This window comes from Dipteris shenzhenensis, chromosome 33 (genome assembly GCF_047967505.1).
Source record: "Dipteris shenzhenensis isolate YYH24624 ecotype China chromosome 33, Dip_SZ_1.0, whole genome shotgun sequence".
Taxonomy (NCBI): domain Eukaryota; kingdom Viridiplantae; phylum Streptophyta; class Polypodiopsida; order Gleicheniales; family Dipteridaceae; genus Dipteris; species Dipteris shenzhenensis.
Window position 1 is genome coordinate 30,158,351 of NC_141628.1, and position 20,946 is coordinate 30,179,296.

Here is a 20,946-nt window from a genome sequence, read left to right on the forward strand (position 1 = left end):
AGAAAGTTCAAGATGGACTTGGTCTTGAAAATTTTGAAACCTGTCTTCTACACATTTGTATGTTCTACAGTCAATAAATGTCATAGATGTTGGAATGGTCACCTTCCCATCTGTAAGCCCCCATATGAGGAGAGCATGGGGGGGTGAACCTAGGGTTTGACGGAGTACCACATGGGTAGCATCCTGGCTGCCATGTGGGTGCTATTCAGAAAGAGAGGGGGCTGCCACATGTACAGCACACAGGCTGCCATGTGGGCAGCAAGCAAAGGGAACACACCTATAGTCAAGGTGGCTGCAACAGATGGCGCCAACAACAGGAGCAGATGACGAGGCATTCAGCATCAGGATCTGGCCTGGAAGAGGTGGATCTGGAACAGCAGACATGGCGGGGTGTCCGAGGTAAGAGGCGCGATGACATCAGCAATAGTACAGATGTGTACGGGCAGGACATGGAGCCGGCAAAGGGCTTCAGCATGGCGGGGGTCTGTGGGCAGGTGTACAGCCTACAAGAGGGTCTCCAACAGCAACAAAGGGAAGCCTAGCAGCAGCCCAAAAGGGCTTGGCTAGGGCCCTTAGATAGGGCTGGTTGAGCCAGCCAACCAAGTCGGCCAGAGGAGGTTGGTTCATCCCCCTGCTGGGTCGGCTATTTGACAGGGCCCTTGGGCCTATAAAAGGAGGCCATTGTGCCTCATACAAACATCCAACTATTCAGCAGGAAAGGAGCAGACGGGAGCAGCCATAAGCCACTCCCTTGGGCCTCACACTGGAGGTGAAGGAGAGTGGAAGGTGTGTTGCAGACTGAGTTCCCTAGAGGCTGGACCTTGGCTGTCTTTGTTATGCTCTAGCCGAGATAGCATGACCTGGGAAAGATCGGTGGGCATTTTCTCTTAGATGACCGACTTTTGTAATATTTAATGTGCATAAATTAAATGGTCAAAGGGAAGTAACTGCCAAGGTCCTAGGTGAGGGTGTATTGGCATCGACTAGGTGGTTCTGAGTGCTCAGGCCTAGGTGCACCTAAATGTGTAAAACTGCTAAGGGGCAAATGGTTTTAATTGTGCCCCAAGAGAGGGGTAAATGGTGTACCAAGCTAAAGGTCTAAAAGATGACATGTGGCAGGGGGAACCCTCTAGGGAATTGTGGGCTTGTGGATAGGCATGGAGAAATGAAATTACGTATCTTGTGTGGACATGCAATCCACAAGGAGGCTGGGAGGATATTTGGGATGCCAACGCCTGAGAATTTCATCCGTGAATCGACAGAAAGAACGTGAGACCAGTTGTGAATGTATCATTTTGGTATCAGAGCCTAGGCTCATATCCTTTCAAGGCTGTGACGATTCTAGTGAAGGAAGCAAGACGTCGAACAGCGGGAATATGCCTTTTTCGTAAGGTTGTAAGAAACCGCATGGCGGAAAACTAAGGCCTGAATCACAAGCGTGGGCGTGTAACACAGGCGGGCAATTCTCCTTCATCCCTTGCCTCCTGGATAATTCATTGCTTGCAAACCTTACACCAAACGATGGCGAATTCCTTAATAGTGGTGTGCGAGGTGCTGATGAAGCCTAGGGCGCATGACCCAAACCAAAGCATGCACTGCCAGATGAAAGAGGTGCACGGCGGTGCGACTGACGGAAGCCTTGGGTGATAGTGATCTCCCAGCGTAGAGCCGCTGACGAGAAAGGGAACCTTACGCTCCTGCGACAATTGATAAGCCATGCATTTTTTGGTTCGGTCGACGAAAAAGCAAGAGAGAGAGATAAGGAAGCGTATCATTCGGAGCACCCGCTTGAAAATATTTGTACAGAATGTAACTCAAAGAATGTGATGGTGGCTACTCAAACGAGTTGTATGAAGGGAAAATTGTTTCAAAAGAGAGTGTCTTCAGTCTGGATGACGTGCGATCCTTTTGTCAGCTTTGAAAAAAACACAAATCCAATCCACTTCCAACCTACGAGTGCGAAAGCCTTAGGATTCTCAGATTCTATAGTACCTGAATTGCTATACGCTGGACGACGAGATTAGAAGGGAGCGTTTGTGGTCACGTAGATAACCCGTGGGCTAAGGCTGATTTCGAAACAGAGAGCAGGCTGGAGAAGCGAATAGCTTGGATTTTTGAGACTTGTAAAGGCTTTGGCACAGGAGGGAAGTTCGGATTCACCAGAGGAATTTGTCGGTGGCAGAGTACACTGACAAGTTCAGGGAATGTGTTATGAAGATAACAGACCTTCTCCCTATGTCGGTTCAGTTGAAAGACTATATCTATGGACTGAACGACAAGAATAAAATGGAAGTTTGGGCTAAATATGTGACTACATTAGATGAATCTATTGCAGTAGCCCTGAACTACGAGGATGCCAGAGGCAGACCTAGTGGGTTTATGCAGGCAGGGACTCAACATGAGTACCCGAGAAAAGGGGGATTTCAGAGGAAATGGACTTCAAAGACAAGTGTCTCGCAGCCAAGTGGCCAAACCAAGCAGGTGAAGCCGGTTGAGAGACAAGTAGAGACAAGTACCACCGTTGGGGTAAAAAGGAAAGTAACTCCAATGGCAGTCCGGGCTTGGTCAAAGTCCTCGTTGACCCCTGAGCAAAAAGAAAAAGCTAGAAAAGAAGGATTGTGCTTCGGCTGCCTTCAGGGACATCAGTGGAAAGATTGTCCACTAAACAAAGACCGTCGCACGACCCTTATGATAATATCTGAATGCGACGTGGAAATGCAGGAGAGTCCCAATGCGGAACATATGCAGATGCAATTGGCGGGACCTTCTTAGAGGTTAGTACCTGTGTTGTTAAGTGTGTCTGTTACTAAGTTAGTAAGCGGTGCACCTGATAACATCCTTTCAAAGCCCGCAGCAACGGGGTATACGATTTTCAATGAGCCCGAGTTGATTAAAATGAAAGGGCAAGTAGCCAATCATGATGTGATTGTGTTGTTTGACTCAGCGTCAACACACAATGTAATTAACTTGAAGCTTATTAAGAGGCTCAAGTTGAAAACTAGTCCCGTCTGACTATGCTTATACAGTCAGGATGGCGGACGGAAGTTCAACTGAAGTATGGGACCAGAGGGTTACCCAGTTGGAACTTCGAATTCAGGACTATGTTGAGAAGCTGGACTTTGAGTTGACCAGGCTTGCTCACGCAGATATAGCCCTAGGCATGGCTTGGCATTTTTCGAAAAATCCAGCCATTGATTGGAAAAAGCATATTTACCAGTTCAAGATGAACGGCGTAGAATATGTTTTGCGTGGTGAAAAGGATTTACCTCGAGGACCATTGATTTCAGCCATGGAAATTCGGAAGACTCCGAAAGAGTTTCTATGTCTGTGTATAGCATCGGTAGAGTCGATTGATGATGCATCGACTAGCACTGAGGCTACCCAAGATGGGGAAATGGCCGAGTTGGCTAAAGAGATATCGGAGAAGTTCTCTGATTGTTTTAGGGATGAGTTACCTTATGGGTTACCTCCAGAGCGGAATGTTCAGCATAAAATTGAGCTTATCCCGAGGGCAGAACCTGTAAATAGACCTCCCTATAGATTAAGCTTTACAGAAGAAGCTGAGGTGCGAAGACAACTGGAAGAATACCTCAAGCTGGGGCAGATTGAACCCAGTTTTTCACCTTTTGCTTCGCTAGTGATATTAAAGAGGAAGAAAGATGATACTTTTCGTCTCTGTATAGATTACAGAGCGTTGAATAATAACACCATAAAACAAGCTGTGGTCACAGGACCGGTGTTAAAAATAGTTGATCCCCAGAAACCGTTGTTCCTGGAAACCGATGCAAGTGGCATTGTGGTAGGAGCAGTTCTCCTCCAAGAGGGAAGGCCAGTAGCCTTTGAAAGCAAGAAGCTTTCTCCCTCTCAAAGGAATTGGCCAACTCATGAATTGGAGTTATATGTTGTTGTCCATGCTTTGAAAACATGGCGATATTATTTGTATGGATCAGAGTTTTAAGTGGATGTTGATCATGATACTCTTAAACATTTTTATAAACAACCTGACTTGAGAGGCCGCCAAGCTAGGTGGGCAGAACTCATGCAGGAGTTTAACTTGACGATTCGGTACCGAAGAGGAAAAGATAATAAAGTTGCTGATGCGTTGTCACACATTATGCATAACATGAGTTTCACGGTATTAGAGAGTGCATTAATGGCCGAGATTAGAGAAACTCAAAAGGTGGACGAGTTTGTCCAGAGCCTATGGCCTAAGGTTCATATGTTAAAACCCGGGGAAAAGGATGACCTGGCATCCAGAAAAGGCCAAACTTATGCAAGATATGCCATAAGGGATGGTATGCTGAAAAGAAATGGCAAGGTAGTAGTACCTAATTAGAATGATCTCAGGCTGAGAGTCATTCGACAGTGCCATGATAGCCCATGTGCGGGACATCCAGGAGTCGAGAAGACATATGATCTTGTGAAGTGAGATTTCTTTTGGCCAAAGATGAAAAAGCATTTTCATGAATATGTGACACGTTGTTTTTCGTGTCAGGTAAGTAAGGCAGAACGGGTGAAGCCACCCGGCCTTTTACAGCCCTTGGAGATACCACTAAGTAAGTGGGAGAGCATTTCTATGGACTTTATTGTAGGGCTGCCTACGACACAAGGTGGATATGATTCTATCCTTGTGGTGGTTGATCGTCTTACCAAGATGGCTCACTTCATTCCAACTAGAGAATCTGTTAGTGCCCCGCAAGTGGCGGATTTGTTTATTAGACATATATTTCGTCTGCATGGATTACCCAAATCCATAGTGTCAGACAGGGATGTCAAATTTACCGGTCATTTTTTGACCGCGGTATTTGAGACACTAAGGACTGAGTTGGGAATGAGTAGTGGGGATCATCCAGAAATGGATGGTCAGACAGAAAGAATCAACCAAATTTTAGAGGATATGCTTAGAGCATATGTGTCATTGAGGCAGCATACATGGGGCAAGTGGTTGCCATTGTTGGAGTTTGCCTACAATGATAGAAAACATTTCTCTACAGGGTTCAGTCCGTTTGAACTGAACTATGGTGATAGACCAGCGAATCCAACTATAGTTGGAATACCTCAGAAAGTGCCTAGTGCCGCGAACTTTGTGGTTCAGATGCGGGAGATGCTAGCACTTGCGAGAGCTAACATTCGGCAAGCTATGGATAGAGCTCAGGCGTATGCGGATGAAAACCGATCCGCTAGAGAATTTAAGGAAGGAGAAAAAGTTTTTCTCAGAGTTCCTTCGCACTCTTAAGTCTTTGACTGCAGGAGAGTGTGCTAAGCTATCACCTCGATATTGTGGGCCATGGTTAATTTTAAAAAGAATAGGCAAGGTAGCCTATAAATTAGAATTACCACCAGGGTGTAAGGTGCACCCAGTGTTTCATGTTTCTCGTTTAAAGAAATTTTTGCATACTGGTGACTCACTTATTGAAGGTGTTGTTTTGTTTCAAGAGATAGAGGATAATGCAAGACGCAAACCAGCAAGAATCCTGGACCGAGGAACAATGCAAGTGCGCAATCCGAAGATACCCACGGTGTTGGTTGCATGGCATGGTCTACCTTTATCGGAAGCTACCTGGGAATCCGTATACCAGTTACGGAGAGTGTTCCCAGATTTCATCATCGAGGACGCTGATGCTTGAAGAGGGAAGGAATGTTATGCTCTAGCCGAGATAGCATGACGTTGGAAAGATGGGTGGGCATTTTCTCTTAGATGACCGACTTTTGCAATATTGAATGTGCGTGAATTAAATGGTCAAAGGGAAGTAACTGCCAAGGTCCTGGCATCGACTAGGTGGTTCTGAGTGCTCAGGCCTAGGTGCACCTAAATGTGTAAAAATGCCAAGGGGCAAATGGTTTTAATTGTGCCCCAAGAGAGGGGTAAATGGTGTACCAAGCTAAAGGTCTAAAACGATGACATGTGGCGAGGGGAACCATCTAGGGAATTGTAGGCTTGTGGATAGGCATGGAGAAATGAAATTATGTATCTTGTGTGGACATGCAATCCGCAAGGAGGCTGGGAGGATATTTGGGATGCCAACGCCTGAGAATTTCATCCGTGAATCGACAGAAAGAACGTGAGACCAGTTGTGAATGTATCAGTCTTCTAGGGCAATTGTGATCATCTTTTGGAGCAGCAAAAGACAGGCAGAGAGGAGCAGCAGCAGACCTACTCTTGGAGCCTATTCCCGGAGGACCAAGAGAGAAAGAAGAGCTGTAGACTGAGCTTGGAGGGCTGCCTACCTAGGCTGACGTTCAGGGCAGCAAGGTTGAGAAGAATACTCTAGATAGAGAGTCTACATATGCTTGAGGTGGAGCACGCGGGCTCAGAGATCTAGAAGTTCTTGACATCTAATATGCGCATTAAGTGAAGAAGTGTGTGATTCCACACCCTATGCCACATTGTGTGAGCTCTTGGGCAATACTATCAGTCTTACGCTGTGCGTACCCTCTGTTGGGTAATTTCTAACATGGTATCAAAGCCCAAGTAGGAGGCTCACAGGTGTGGGAGCCTGAAGGCAGGGACCTTGCTGAAGGACGACTCTGATTCAAAAGCTCTTGGGAATCGACTTCCACGACTGGAGGACAATACCCTTGCGAGAAGGACGGCGACTCAGGTTCAGTCAGGTGCGTTTAGTTGTTATCTGGAGATGTTATTTTGTTGCGGACCTTGCCAAAGGAAGGACGGGTTGAAATAGTCCCTCATAGCATGGTGCCTGGAAGACTCCAGGTTGTTCACTCATTATGAGCGGGACAATTGGAAGATCGTGACGGTTGGATTGCTCGAGTTCGAAGGCAGGATCGTGACTGAAGGAGGTGGTGCCAGGAGGTGCTACCAAAGATGGACCTGTGTACCAGGATGGTGTGCCGAAGCGGAACTAGACGTGGTGGAGTAGGAGCCACTGGCTGAAAAGCCAGGAAAATATTTCGACATCGAAAAGTTCCAGAGGACTACGACCAGGGAGTTACTGGAGCATCATCATCGACATGTTGGCATTGGGCCTGGACGTGTCGGTGAGAGGGGTGTTGGAATGGTCACCTCCCCATCTGTAAGCTCCCATATGAGGCTCTAGAGCATGGGGGGGGTGAACCTAGGGTTTGAGGGAGTACCACATGGGCAGCATCCTGGCTGCCATGTGGGTGCTATTCAGAAAGAGATTGGGCTGCCACATGGGCAGCACACAGGTTGCCATGTGGGCAGCAAGCAAAGGGAACACACCTATAGTCAAGGTGGCTGCAATAGATGGCGCCAACAACAGGAGCAAATGGCGAGGCATTCAGCATCAGGATCTGGCCTGGAAGAGGTGGATCTGGAACAGCAGACATGGCGGGGTGTCCCACTTAAGAGGTGCCATGATGTCAGCAATAGTACAGATGTGTACGGGCAGGACATGGAGCCGACAAAAGGCTGCCGCATGGTGGGGGTCTATGGGCAGGTGTACAGCCTACAAGAGGGTCTCGAACAGCAACAAAGCGAAGCCTAGCAGCAGCCCAAAAGGGCCTGGCTAGGGCCCTTATATAGGGCTGGTTGAGCCAGCCAACCAGGCCGACCAGCAGGTCGGCTGGTTAGGGTTGGGCGAGCCAACCAAGTCGGCGAGAGGGGGTCGGTTCATCCCCCTGCTGGGTCGGCTATTTGACAGGGCCCTTGGGCCTATAAAAGGAGGCCATTATGCCTCATACAAACATCCAACTATTCAGCAGGAAAGGAGCAGACAGGAGCAGCCAGAAGCCACTCCCTTGGGCCTCACACTAGAGGTGAAGGAGAGTGGAAGGTGTGCTGTAGACTGAGTTCCCTAGAGGCTGGACCTGCGCTGTCTTCTAGGGCAGCAAGGTGTTGTGATCATCTTCCGGAGCAGCAAAAGATAGGCAGATAGGAGTAGCAGCAGACCTTTTCTTGGAGCCTAGTCCCAGAGGACCAAGATAGAAGGAAGAGCTGCAGACTGAGCTTGGAGGGCTGCCTACCTAGGCTGACATTCAGGGTAGCAAGGTTGAGAAGAATACTCTAGATAGAGAGTCTACATATGCTCGAGGTGGAACAGGCTCAAAGACTAGAAGTGCTTGACATCTAGTAGGAGAACCTTTTGGTATTGTATCCTGTCCTACTTTGTGGACGGATGGAAACATAAAGTGTTGCTTCTATATGTCTTTGAGCATTGTCTATTAATTGGCTTGCACATCTGTCCACATTAAGTTAAGAAGTCTGTGATTCCACACCCCACACCACACTGTGTGAGCTCCTGGGCAATACTATCAGTTTTCCGCTGTGCGTACCCTCTGTTGGGTAATTTCTAGCAATACATGCTATACTATAAGCATGAGAGAGTGCATCATCTTGATAGAAACATGTGCTTCAGCTTTCATATGGGAAGGCAACTTTTGAGGAGTTAAAGAAAGCATTCACTTTGCTACAATGTTGGTAATGTATCAAGAGCTAAGTAACTCTTGACTCTATGCCATGGTCTATGATCTATCATCAATGACCACAGTTTTATCACAAGCCTTGCTTCCAACTGCATTTCCAACAAATCATGATTTGCATGAATTTATCTTGGCTTTCTCAAGAAATGGTCAATGACTAGGATGCAAAGTTTATTTGGCAGGTATTATTTCCAGAATTGAGCACGATAAGTACACATACATATGTTTGAGAATGTAGACAAGTGGGTGGAGAAGTAACTTGAGGTACTCTGCCTTGCCACTAAATGATTTATACTCACAAAATTTTGTTATAATATCGCCAAGAATTTATCTATTGGCATGATGGCTATGCCAAAATAGGTGACATACCTCTATGACCTGCAAACGGAGGATTAGGGCATTCTTCTATAACTCTCCTCCGCAAGTTCGTGGTGGGGTAGATATGATTCTGTCACATGCACCCTTGCACTTGGGTGCAATGTGACACACGCTACATCGACAAGTGCATTATAGTTCCCTAATAGAGATTTTGTTGTATGTTGTGACCCCATTGTGAGCCCTTGTCCAGGGACAGTCAGGCACAAGCTACATAGGTCAGTCTCTCAGCATTAGGTCAAGTCAGATAGTTAGTCCTTGTTCACTGGTACCCACAGAACAATAGGTTAGTGCTTCCGTCTTGGATTCTAGGTAGGTCTAGGTCTCAGCCTAGGATAGTAGCCCAGAAGAGCCCCCTCAAGGCTGAAACAATGAGGAAGAATGGACTGGGGAAGGGCTGCCTTTATAGGCTGCCCTACACCCCTCCCTAGGCAGGCTTTTTTGGGACAAAGGGCCCAAATAGCCAGCCCAAACCAGCCGACTAAAAGTCGGCCAGTTTGGGGCTGGTTGGCTCAGGCCACAACCCCCTCTATAAAGGGGAGATCCAGCCTTCATTTCTCACTCAGCTTCCCTGCCTTCAGCCACTCCTACAGCTCCCTTCCAGCCCCCTCGTGCGGCCCCTGAATACTTCCAGAGTTGGCCCTGATCAGCTTCATCCCTTGGCCCTCAGTTCAGCCTTTCTAGAAGGTGTCTACGCAGCACAACAGTTGGGGATTTGGACCTGCAAACGGGGTAAGGTTTGGGTACTGTTTCAGCAGCTCTTTGAAGTTCTCTTTTGCAGTTTGCACAGCTCACTTCTCAGCTCTATCTCTCAGTCATCTCTCAGTCATATCTCAGCTCTCTCTCAGCTTCTATTACTCTCATCTTTCACTCTCTCACTCACGAAGTAACCCTGCATCCCGGTGGACAGCACAAGCCTCTTCCTTGCCTTGCCGAATTGCCATACATTGTCAGTGTGGACAGCATCAAGATCTTGGTATTGGTTGGAGTTGCCTCTCAGGTCGTTGGGTCTGCAATAATACGTGTGCACAGTGTACTCTTCAGAAGCATGTTTCCATGCTCTCTCGAAGAGTGTTATTTGTATCTTGTAGTTCTCAAAGTATTAAAGCAAATTCTCCCCTGATTGGGGGAGGGGGCCCTCAATTGGTACAGGGACCCAATCGGTTGTCGTCTCTATTGTCTCTCTACCCTCATCTCCTTTCTGTCTCTATGGTGCATAATGCTGTAAACAGTGCATCAAATCTAGTTGGTACGGGTTATAAACATGCCTACAAGAAGGACTGGAGTGAGGAAGTCAATCTAGGAAGCAGCGTATGGGAGACCTTGATCCCATCCCTAAGGATGATGGTGTAAGTGAAACTACAAGGTGGTTCCATTGAAGGAGTCCAATAAGGCAGCATGGACCATAATGATGATGCCCCTGGCAGTTGCAGAGATGGATCTACATATGGCACCTCACATGTGCAAGCATCTCAAGGCCAGGAGCAAAATATTAATGGCTATCTAGATCCTATATTGCAGGTGCTTAAAGAGATGACTATGGAGATTAAGTCTAGTGGACTAAGGATGCAGAATCCCTTTGAAAGTATGAACAGAGGGCTTGACCAGCTCAGAAGAAACCAAGTCCATGAGAAGGAGAAACCCATGGAACAGACCTGAGATGATGATTCAGGTTCAGGCTCTGACATCCTTGCTGACCCTACTGGTTTAATATCCTCTGCAAGGAAAGCATACCATACAGTGGTGTGACAGTTCATAGGAGCAGGGAACCACCAAGGGGCAATTTTTCCAAGGGGCAATGTTTCCAAGGGGCGAGTCCTGAAGTGGATGGACTATGCCAGATGTTCAATGAGTACAAGAGTCTTGTAGTAGATATCAGGTCAGTTATGCCCTTCCACTAGACTATGCCCATACTTGGTGGAGGCACCTCCAACAAGAAGGGAACCTTAGTAGCACATGGGATGACTTTAAGGAGCAGATTTTTCAGACTTTTGTCTCTCCCCTTGCTAAAGACAAGCTTGTTTGTGAATGGTATGAGTTGACTCAGCAAGGGACAGTGATAGACTACATCAAGAATTTCTTTTATGGCATTGATGACAGGAGCAAGCTGCTCAGTCTCATACATGGTCTTCATCCCAGCATAGTTGCTGATGTGTCAGCTCAAAGCCCCAGCACCCTTAAGGAGGCTATGAGACTTGCTGAACTCTATGAATCCAAATATAATTCAAAGGAGAGAGGTGTGGGTATTGGTCGCTTGGACAGCAGACCTGTGAGTAAGGTGAGCCTCAAGTGACTTCTAAGCAAAAGTGGTATCTTCTTCTACAGCCTCTCCTATTCCTAGGTGTCCCTCTGTTTATCGCAGCAATGTGGGATGGTTGAGGATGCAAAGGCTCTAATCAGGCCCAACCCTAAGGAAGAGCCTAATTATAGGAAGGATAAAGTGATGAAACAATTTTCTCAGGCCATGATTGAGGACAGAAAGAAAGAAAAATGATGTCATCTTTGTGGCAAAAAGTGGTCACCTGAGCATAGGTATGCTTGCAAAGCTAAGGCAAATGCAAAGTTGAGTATGATAATTGACCCTTTTTCAGATGACCTGCCAGCAGAGCCATAATTTCATGATTGTGAAAATGAAGGCTAGGATAATGTTGAGAATATTCATGGATCAAAAGGGAGCCCTCGTTTTCCATTTGACCCAGGGGGGTCTACCTTATGTGACACCATGATTAATGGTGACTTCAGTCCAGTTACACAAGGAAATGCCAACAATGAAGAGTTGAAATTATTGTTGAATTTATGGATGCTAGCAGAGATTCAGATGTGAACTCTTGTGTTGATGATGATGAACTGTTTTGGGACACTCAATCTGTCCTGTACAGTCTCTCTCTGGAGGCTTTTATGGAAGCTCAAAGTGCTCAAACTCTCAGACTTAAAGGGGCAATCATTGAAGTTCTATTCATATTTTGGTGATAGCGGGAGCACCCACAACTTCATTAATTCTAAATCTGTCCAGACAGTAAGGTTACACCTCACAGATATTGATTATGGCTTACAAGTTCAAGTGGTAATGGGGAGCATTCTCTGAGTAAGTACTGTTGTCAGGCCTCTCAGATTGAGCTGTCGTCAGATTATATTTGCCAGGGAGATCTATTTGCTTTGGAGATCGGGCTCATAGATGTTGTTTTGGGCCGTGAGTGGGTGAGGTTCCTTGGTGAGATCACCATGGACTTTAATCACATGTATTATGAGATTCCTGCATAAAGGTAAGGAGGTATTATTGAAGGGCTATGAATCACCTCAGTCTACTGTTATTTCTTCAAGAAAGTTGGCAAGAGATCTCAAAAGTGTTTGTGCAGCCTATGCTATGCATCTCTCCACATGTGAGAACACTAATGAAGTCGGGGTTGAGGATCAAGTGGTGCAGGAAGATGTATTTGCTGATCTTCCCTACCATCTCTTACCTCAAAGAGATATTAATCACTCCATCACTCTTGAACTGTGGTCGAACAGAGCACCATACCGGCTGTCAAGTGTAGAGAGGAGGTGGTGGTTAGGCAAGTGAAGGGGTTGCTGGATAGAGACTTTATCACACACAACCAATCTAAGGGAGCCAAGTACTTCACTAAGATAGACCTCCGATCAGGCTATCCTTAGATAGGATGAGGGAGAGGATGAGCAAAGACAGCTTTCAGAACTGAAAGGAGTTGTACCAATTTAGGGTGATGGCATATGGCCTCACCAATGCGCCAGCCAATTTCCAAGCCCTAATGAATAACATTCTACAACCTTACCTTTACAAGTTTGCTTCGGTATTCTTTGATGATATACTTATCTATAGCAAGACCTAAGGAGGATCATCTCTCTCATGTGAAGCATGTTTTGGAAGTTTTAAGAACCCGCCAGCTCTAGTCCAAGCCTAGTACATGTACTTTTATGGCAAGAGAAGTGGAGTATGGGGCACATTGTGGGCAGCAATGGAATCAGGGTGCATCCCAACAAAGTAATATATCATGGAATGTCCACAGCCTACCAATTACTCAGCTAAGAGGCTTTCTTGGTCTTGCTTCTCTCTATAGGTGATTCGTAAGGCACTTTGCCAAGATAGCTGCGCCACTTATTGATTTGCAAAAGGACTCTTTTGGGTGGACAGGAGATGCAGAAAAGAGCTTTTAACAATTGAAGATTGCCCTCTCTTGAGCAGCTATATTGGTATGCCCTGATTTCTCCCTACCCTTCATCATTGAAGCAGATGCTAGTGGGAGAGATATTGTAGCAGTCCTAAAACAGCCACATGCCTATGAAAGGGCCTTGGTTGTGGGTTTGCCAGCCACCTAGGCGAGGTATGGGTACTGCCCAGTCCTGAGGGATTGACTGTGGGGATGGGTGTACGGAGAAGTACAGACCTGGTTTCCTCCCGTCTTCATGTCCGTACCAGTGTTGCCGGGTAGTTCCAGGGCTGTTTCGCCTTCTTTGGGACCTATCTAGGGCTGCCACTAGGCCACCTTTCATGGTTGTAAGACACGTTAAGACACGCTTCAGACACGAGTGTCTAAAGTGTCTTAAAGATAAGACACGTAAGACACGCCATTGTGATTATAATAATAAATGTTTAATTAATATATGTATAAGTATACAAATGTACAACTTGCTATCGTAGCTCGCTGCTAGATTCTAGAAGTACAATAAGCTACACTTTAACAATGCAAGAAGTAACAAGGCACTTATACAATGTAGTTAAGAGTCAAGAATCGTCACTCAAGACTTAAAACTTAAAGTTAAGATTCGCGACTCAAGAGCTCGCAAGTTTTGAGTACTTAAAGGTTTAAACGGACAATTGAATCTTGTCACATGTGACATGAATGAAATCTGCATCTCGATACATATAATTGAAAGGAAACTTTTGACTCTCAAGACTCAAATCTTTGAAGATTCATCCTAATCCGAATCTACGAGGTCACTGCCACTGCTAGATCCAAATCACCATCGATGATAGCATGGCTAAGTCAAACTCAATGTTGTTGCTACCCCCCACCCACCCCAAAAAAAAAAAAAACACGAGTGTCTAAAGGTGTCTTAAGGTAAGACACGTGTCTTAAGTGTCTTATGATAAGACACGAGTGTCTTAACAACCATGCCGCCTTTATGGCACGTAGGAGGTGCCTTGGTTGGGGGGCCATTTATGCCCTAGGCCTTGCCATACCCACCAACCAGCCAGTCATCCAGACCCACCTTGAATCTGCTGTCCAGTCGGCCACCCCCTTCCCCTTCTAGTTTTTACCTAGGGCAGGGGGGGACCATATATACAGGGCCCCTCTCCCTCATTCTCTTCTTCTCAGTGTACAGCAACTGATCCACATCAGAGTTGAGTTTTTCCCCAGCAGTAGAGGGGTTTTCTCCTGAGATCCTTGTGCAAGTCTCCCTTGTCTTCTCTGTTTTCCAGTTCAGTCTTGTGAGTAGTTTGTTCTCTCTCTCTCTCTCTCTCTCTCTCTCTCTCTCTCTCTCTCTCCATTGTTGTTCAATTCTACTGCACTTCTCACGAGACCATATTCTCAGAAATAAATCCATTACATCAAAGTGGCGGGGTTTACCAAATGATGAGTCATCATGGCAGCCATCTTCAATAGTGGACCAAAATCCTTATCTGCTGAGTTGATGCTTTGGACGGATATGGCCATTATCCAGCTGTGTGGAACTACTGAAACTTCATCTATGCTACCTACTTCTCTACCATCATTGTTACTGCAGTTCCGCATGCACTAGTTGGGACTTTTGCCAGCTTTAGCAGAGAATATTCACTGGGTTCACTGTTATAAAAGTGATATGACCAGATAAGAGCTCATTTTTTCATTCTTTTGTTGTAATTCCTTTTTTTTTTTTTTCAAAAAAATTACTTCATTAAGTATGAATGAAAACCGCAAGAGCAAGCTCAAATGCGAGAGTACATCATGCAATGCATGAGGAAAAAACAGCTCAAAGTGAGCTAATAAAGAACCAAGGCGGAGGCTGAAAATGCCATCTTAAACCTGAAGGAAACTAAGAGAAGAAAGGAGATCCCCTCCAAACTCTGAAAAAAGTAACTCTCATGGTAGTGGCTGCTCTGGAGGATCCCTGCATGCTCACCCAAATGGCCATTAGAGTGTGTACTTTGTCAGTCGAAATATTGACCATAGTCTGGGAAGGGTGAACCTGGATATCCTCCATCGCCTCTGTACACCTGGCTCTCCACATATGCCAAGCTACAATGCTAGCCAAAATCTCCCAAGACGTGTCTACTGAGGCATGAGCAGCTCTGAAAGGAGTGAGGGGAACATCCTGGAGGGAACAAGACTCCACTGAATGTCGCTTTACAATGAAAGCTGGATCTGGATCATGTCCCTCGAAAAACACCTGTGGGCTAGTAAGAGATAACCAAGCCACTGAACCCCAGGTCATATAGAAAGGTGCTATATGAAAGATGCTGAACAACAATTTTCCAAATCGTCCTCGCTTGTCTGCACTCCCAAAGGCAATGCTGTACTAACTCAACTGCCATGTGACAACGAGGACAAGTAGGGTCAGCCCCAAACCTGGATCTTCACAGGTTCACTGCAATCCCTTCATGAATAGAAAGTCAAAAGAAAAGAGTGATCTTTCTATTCCTGAGGGATTTTTAGAGCGTACGCTAAAAGTTCTTCCGTACAGCTGTGAAAATCTGAAAACTATCCCAATGTGGCGCTCAAGAGGGCCTCCAACCTCTACTGCTTAGCTGAAATCTCCGGGCATTTCTAACTGTATAGCGAAAGAAGGGAAAGCTCTTCTCTCAGTGCTCCTCATCTTTCCATTCCCACTCCCCTGGGTCCCACTGCAAGAACCTAATAGGGGAACCAACATACAGCCAGAGTCTCTAAGACCCCAGCGCAAGGAGAATAGGCTTAGGGTTAAGATATCACTGTGAGGTTAAGATACCACTGTGAATCCCTACCCCACTCCATGAATCCTGCAATCCTGACAGGCTGAAATGCAACCTCCAAAATAATATCATCAGAAGATCTGATAAGTCTGCCTCCCGACTGAACATCAAAGCAAGGGTATCCTCATGTGCATCCTGCAATGCAATGGCCTGTAGCGGAATGCCCGTCCCTGAGAACGCTCCCCACACCAAGTGGACTCTGTAAGCGGCATGTCATCTGTGTCAATCCACTCTGGTGGAATGGTTGCCTGTATCTGCTGTATCCTGAGTGCACTCCCTCTGAGGTGGTCAACTACTAAAAATATCTGATCCTCTCAAAGTCTCATAAAGGCCTGCCAAGCGCCTACAGTAGAGGCAGGTTCCCTCTCCCATCTAGACCACTGCATATAATGTGGAGAGATGCCCAACCCAACCAGTCATCGCAGATATCTGACGAAGACTCCCCTCTTAATCCAAGTGAACCCTATGTCAATCCCCTAGATTGGAGTGTCCTCATCACTAATCCAAAAGCCATTGAATTTGTTCCAATTAATGTGTGCACCTACCGCAATGCAAAACAAATCCAATGCTGTCCTGAATGAATTCAGTGTCTGTGGAGTGGCATCTAAAAATACAGCCATGTCATCTGCCAACTCATTGTCTAAGAGCTCATCCTCCAGCCTCAGAGGAAGCCTGAGCCCTACGATTCCAGCTTGAGCTCTAATGTAATAGCTCATAGCCTTAGCCACAAAAAGGAATAAAAAGGGGGCTAGGGGGCAACCCTCATGGACTGATCTGGTAATCTCAAACCTGCCTCCCCTGACTCCACCAATAAGAACCTGGCTGTGGGCTGATCTGTAGAGGGCTGACACCCCTTTGATCTATGCATATGAGAAGCCAAAGCGAGTAAGTGTGCCCTCCAGAAAGCCCCAGTCTACCCTGTCATAAGCTTTCTCAAAGTCCAAGAGTAGACTGGCCAGCCTGTGGCCATTATGCATGGCCCACTCCGAAGCCTCCCAAAATGAGAAGATGTTATCAAAGATGCTCCTGCCATGCACAAAATCCGTCTGCGTATCATGGATAAGATCTGGTAGAAAGGGTTGCAGACAAAGGCTGATAGCTTTAGCTAGGATTTTGTACAAGGTACCCAGCAAGGTAATCGGTCTCTGCTGAGACAATAAATTCCTGGAACCCTCTTTCGGAATCAAATGAATGAGGCCCTCCGTAAGTGAGTCTGGCATCTCACTCAAGTGCCATACACCCTGCAGGGTTGAGGTAATATGATCCCTAATCTGATCCCAAAAAGTAATAAAAATTAAGGGGGTAAGTCCATCTGAACCAGGACACTTGCCCTTGTGAAGGGCAGAGAGAGCAATCCTGAACTCTACATTGGTGAAGGGTGCATCAAGTGAAACAGTCATATCCCTTGTCACCAACCCAGGTAAGTGTCGCCAAATAACCACTCTAGTATCATCTGTGGCCTGAGTGTCTGGATCTGCTATAAGAAGGGAGGCATAGAAATCGCTGTGGCCTGAAAGAAGCTTACCCGACTTGGAACAATCCCTGGCATCCAATTTGTGTTCCTGAATCATCAGAATGTCTATGGGACCCCTAGTAACCTTGTTACAGCACCATTGCAAATTTTAAGTCAAATTTCCTTTGGGCAGGGTGGACTGTAGCAAAGGCCAATTTACTTAGTAGTTTTTAGTTTTTAAATGGCTTTGTAATAGTAGTACTTTTAGTAGGATGACCTAATGTTACGTGAGCATAGTGGTAATTTGTGCCCGTGCTCATTCGTATTCCTATAAAATGGGCTTTGCTGTACCTTGTACTCATAACGAATCTACATCCTAGCTTGTTGCTTGTGCAGCCCCTCACAAGCCATGGATGCCCATTGGTTTCGTGGTGCTCTCATTGTGATCATTCCTTTGGATACTCATGATTGCATGCTGTTCTGTCCTTTTATACCTAGCTGCTATCCCTAGGCTTTTCTGGCTAGTGGTTTAGGGAAGATTTACCAGGCCTGTTAGCTGGCCTATGCTACACGCTATGTGACCAAGAAAATGTATCTCTGACAGAAAGAATTCACTTTTCTTTGCATTAATGAATAACTGGTTTTGCTTTAAGAGATCAGTCCTCACTGAAAAATATGACATTATCGAAGAAAGTTCCAAAAAAGGATCTCTATCTTTGAATTATGTGACTCTTCGTCGGATTGGAAGTCGTAAGAGCAGTACTCAATCTGAAAGAAAAGCTAACCAAAGTTTCTGAAGTAGCTACCTCACTTTTGATTTTGTGCCTTGAGCATCTTGTATGTCCATTCATTTGGTCAATGCATGCTTAGGTAGGAGTGTTTAGCTAAGTCACATGGAGTTGTCACATCAAAGTCCTTTCAATATTTTCTTGTGAATGCACTTTCTTCTTTGTCCATTGAAATATCAAATTCCTTGCTAAGTTTCAGCATCAGTGCATATTTGTACAAATCTTTTTAAATTGGAGTGTTAAAAACATAAGTAAATTAGATGATGCTTCAAATTCATTGAGCTAATGTTCTCTTGTGAAGCCATTAACAAGCCTGGAGGGATCAAAATGCAAGCGTTGTGGTCTCTATGAGGAAGACATACTGAAGCAGGATGATACCTTTGACGAATGGGAACTTTGCCCAATTGACTTTAGTCTAGAACCCGAGGGCCGTTGCAATCATTTCAAGGAAAAAGAGCTCAACATCACATTCATGTGTCCTCATTGCCATCCATCAGATTCAAGTATGATTCCTTTTCCTTTGCTGATTGTGTTCAAGTCTGTGCAACTGCGTTTTGGTTGTAATGTGTCACTATTGGTTTGGAAAGTCAATTTGTTGACATTTTTAAATGTTTTTCTTCATTCAGAACGTTTTGGTTGTAATGTGTCACTATTGGTTTGGAAAGTCAATTTGTTGACATTTTTAAATGTTTTTCTTCATTCAGAACATTTTTGTTTTGCAGTAATATCCACTAGAAGAGAATTTACTCTTTCTCATGGAGCTTATATTTTACTTTTGTTTTTTGCAGATCCAGCTAATGAACCAGCAGGTGCTAGCAACGATGCAGATGAAAAACTGGGCAAAAAACAGGTTTTAGTCATCTTGCTGACGATTGTTGGTTTTGTGCTCCTAATAGCAATAACTTCGATTGGTTATATGAAGTGGCAAAAAAAGAAAAGAGAAGAGCAGCAGGCTCGTTTTATCAAGCTTTTTGAAGATGACGATGATCTTGAGGCGGAACTTGGATTGAGAGACTTATAATATCATACAAAATATGAGGGTACCATATTCTTTAGCTTGCTAGAGGACAGCAAGTATGGAGTGCTTGTACAAAAGGGATTTCAGGACTGCGCTGTTGCATAGAGTAATATCCAAAAAGTTCCTATATGGGTTCAGAAATCTGGTTGAGTTGATGTAAACGAGCTTCAAACACTCCAAACAGGCTGCGGATTTCATGAGAACCACAATGGATGTTTCTGTTACATATAAAATCTATCAACCTAGGGGTTCTGAAGTGATAGACAGAGTTCATAAGAGGTAATTGAGGGGATTAATATTTTACAATGGAGAACAACTCGCCCAACTTGTAATTTTGTTGAATAAAGTAACAAGATGAATTACATTCATTGGGCCTGCCCGTTCCAATGTAAAGGAATGAAAATGGTGTTTTTATATTCTTGGGAGTGGTGTGTACATGAAGGAGTGATCAGACCAATAGGGAATGTATCCTTGGTGAATCTCCTCTTGTTTGTGTCGATTGTTTTTGTTGTCATGATAATATAAGTCATGCCACTCGTCATTTGTGCATGGTTCCTCACCACTGCTAAATGGCATGTATAGCAGGCATAGCTCCCTGTAGTGATTTTTTGGGTGTCTTCTTTTATTGTAATTGTTGAAGCGCACAATCTTTGCTCATTTTTGCTTCTTTGTAGTGCGAGTAGTTGCATTGTACGTACTTGCATACTTTGCTAGGCACAAGTTGCTGAGCTCGCTTGGTCTATTTTTGTACGTGCGAATTATGTCAAGGAAGAAAACATCGGTGCTTTGCGGATCCATCTTCTCAAGCTAGAAGCGTCGTTTAAGGAGCATGGTGCACTCCTTGAGGGGCATGTGTTATAGAAAAATTCTCTCGTGTTGCTTGTCAATGGCAAAGACAATGACAAGTATGTTGCTTGTTGCTGCAAGCTAAGGTATCATGTGTTTAAGATTGAGTTGCCAATTTCTCAAATCCGCTCATTCGCTAGTGCGTTTGATTGCAAGCATTGGTGAAAAGATTCTTTGACTGCTTCGGATGTGGCACAATCAACCTTTGGATTTCCATGCTTGGCGCGTTTTCCCTGCTTGGCGCGTTTTTAATCCACAGCAAGCCATGATCGTGTTGGCTCCCTCTGTTTTGGAACTTAGTCACGACGAAGAAGTCAAGGATTTTCCCCATGATTGTGCTATCTTGCTTGAGGACACATTTCATTATGTTCATCTCTTGTGCAATGTCCCTTGCGTGTATTATTTGGCTACGTAATTGTCCTTTTTGCATGTGGACCCATGACGAGGATAGCCCGGGTGGGACCAACACTTTCATTGTCTTGAAAAACAAGTTCTCTATCAACATTGCAAGCCGTCTGTCTTTGTTGGAGAGCTCCTAACAAGCAATGTCTTGGTAAGAAGTGCAATCAGGCAAATTGTACTTTCTAGGGTGTCCATAGAAAATCATCTTAAAAGCAAGTTCGTCACAGTATTTGTCTTTGAAAATACTCAAAGGTGTGAATCCTTCAAATGGCGCAATGTTGATTGTCGTGTTCTCAAAGTCAACCACTTGCTATGTCCTACAAATACCATGGACTAGTGTGTTGGTTGGGATGTCATCCTCTGAGAGTCTCCTTTAATCACATATTGGATTTCGTGACTTTGCATGCTTGCACACATCGACTAACTACAAGCATAAGCTCAAGAAAAACCTTTTTGCATGGTGCCTTTTTCTTAAAGTTTTTCAACTGTAGAGAAAAATTGGGATCCCTTGCTGCGTTGTTTGCAGAAGGTTAGAACAACATTTGCAACAAGCGTGACACCATCGGATGTTGACAACTTGCATGACCTTGTGCGACAAATTGCAAGATACTACATGCACAAATTTCAAGCAACTTGTTGTGTTTCATGTTGCTCTGCTTGCATTGAAATAGCTTCATTTCTTGTTGCTCTGATGTGTTCGGCCCACAAGCCA

The 20,946-nt window shown here is 45.1% G+C and overlaps 1 protein-coding gene across 1 annotated transcript in view; it reads left to right on the plus strand.

Annotated features, from left to right (window-relative positions):
- Positions 1-19,339, plus strand: part of LOC147879944 (uncharacterized) — a 44,829-nt gene extending 25,490 nt beyond the window's left edge. Inside the window, exons 3-4 of the mRNA XM_087371755.1 lie at positions 18,270-18,471; positions 18,757-19,339. Coding sequence (XP_087227881.1) covers positions 18,270-18,471; positions 18,757-18,989 — 435 coding nt within the window. The 3' untranslated portion in view covers positions 18,990-19,339. The remainder of the gene's footprint in view (positions 1-18,269; positions 18,472-18,756) is intronic.
- The last annotated feature ends 1,607 nt before the right edge of the window (positions 19,340-20,946 follow it).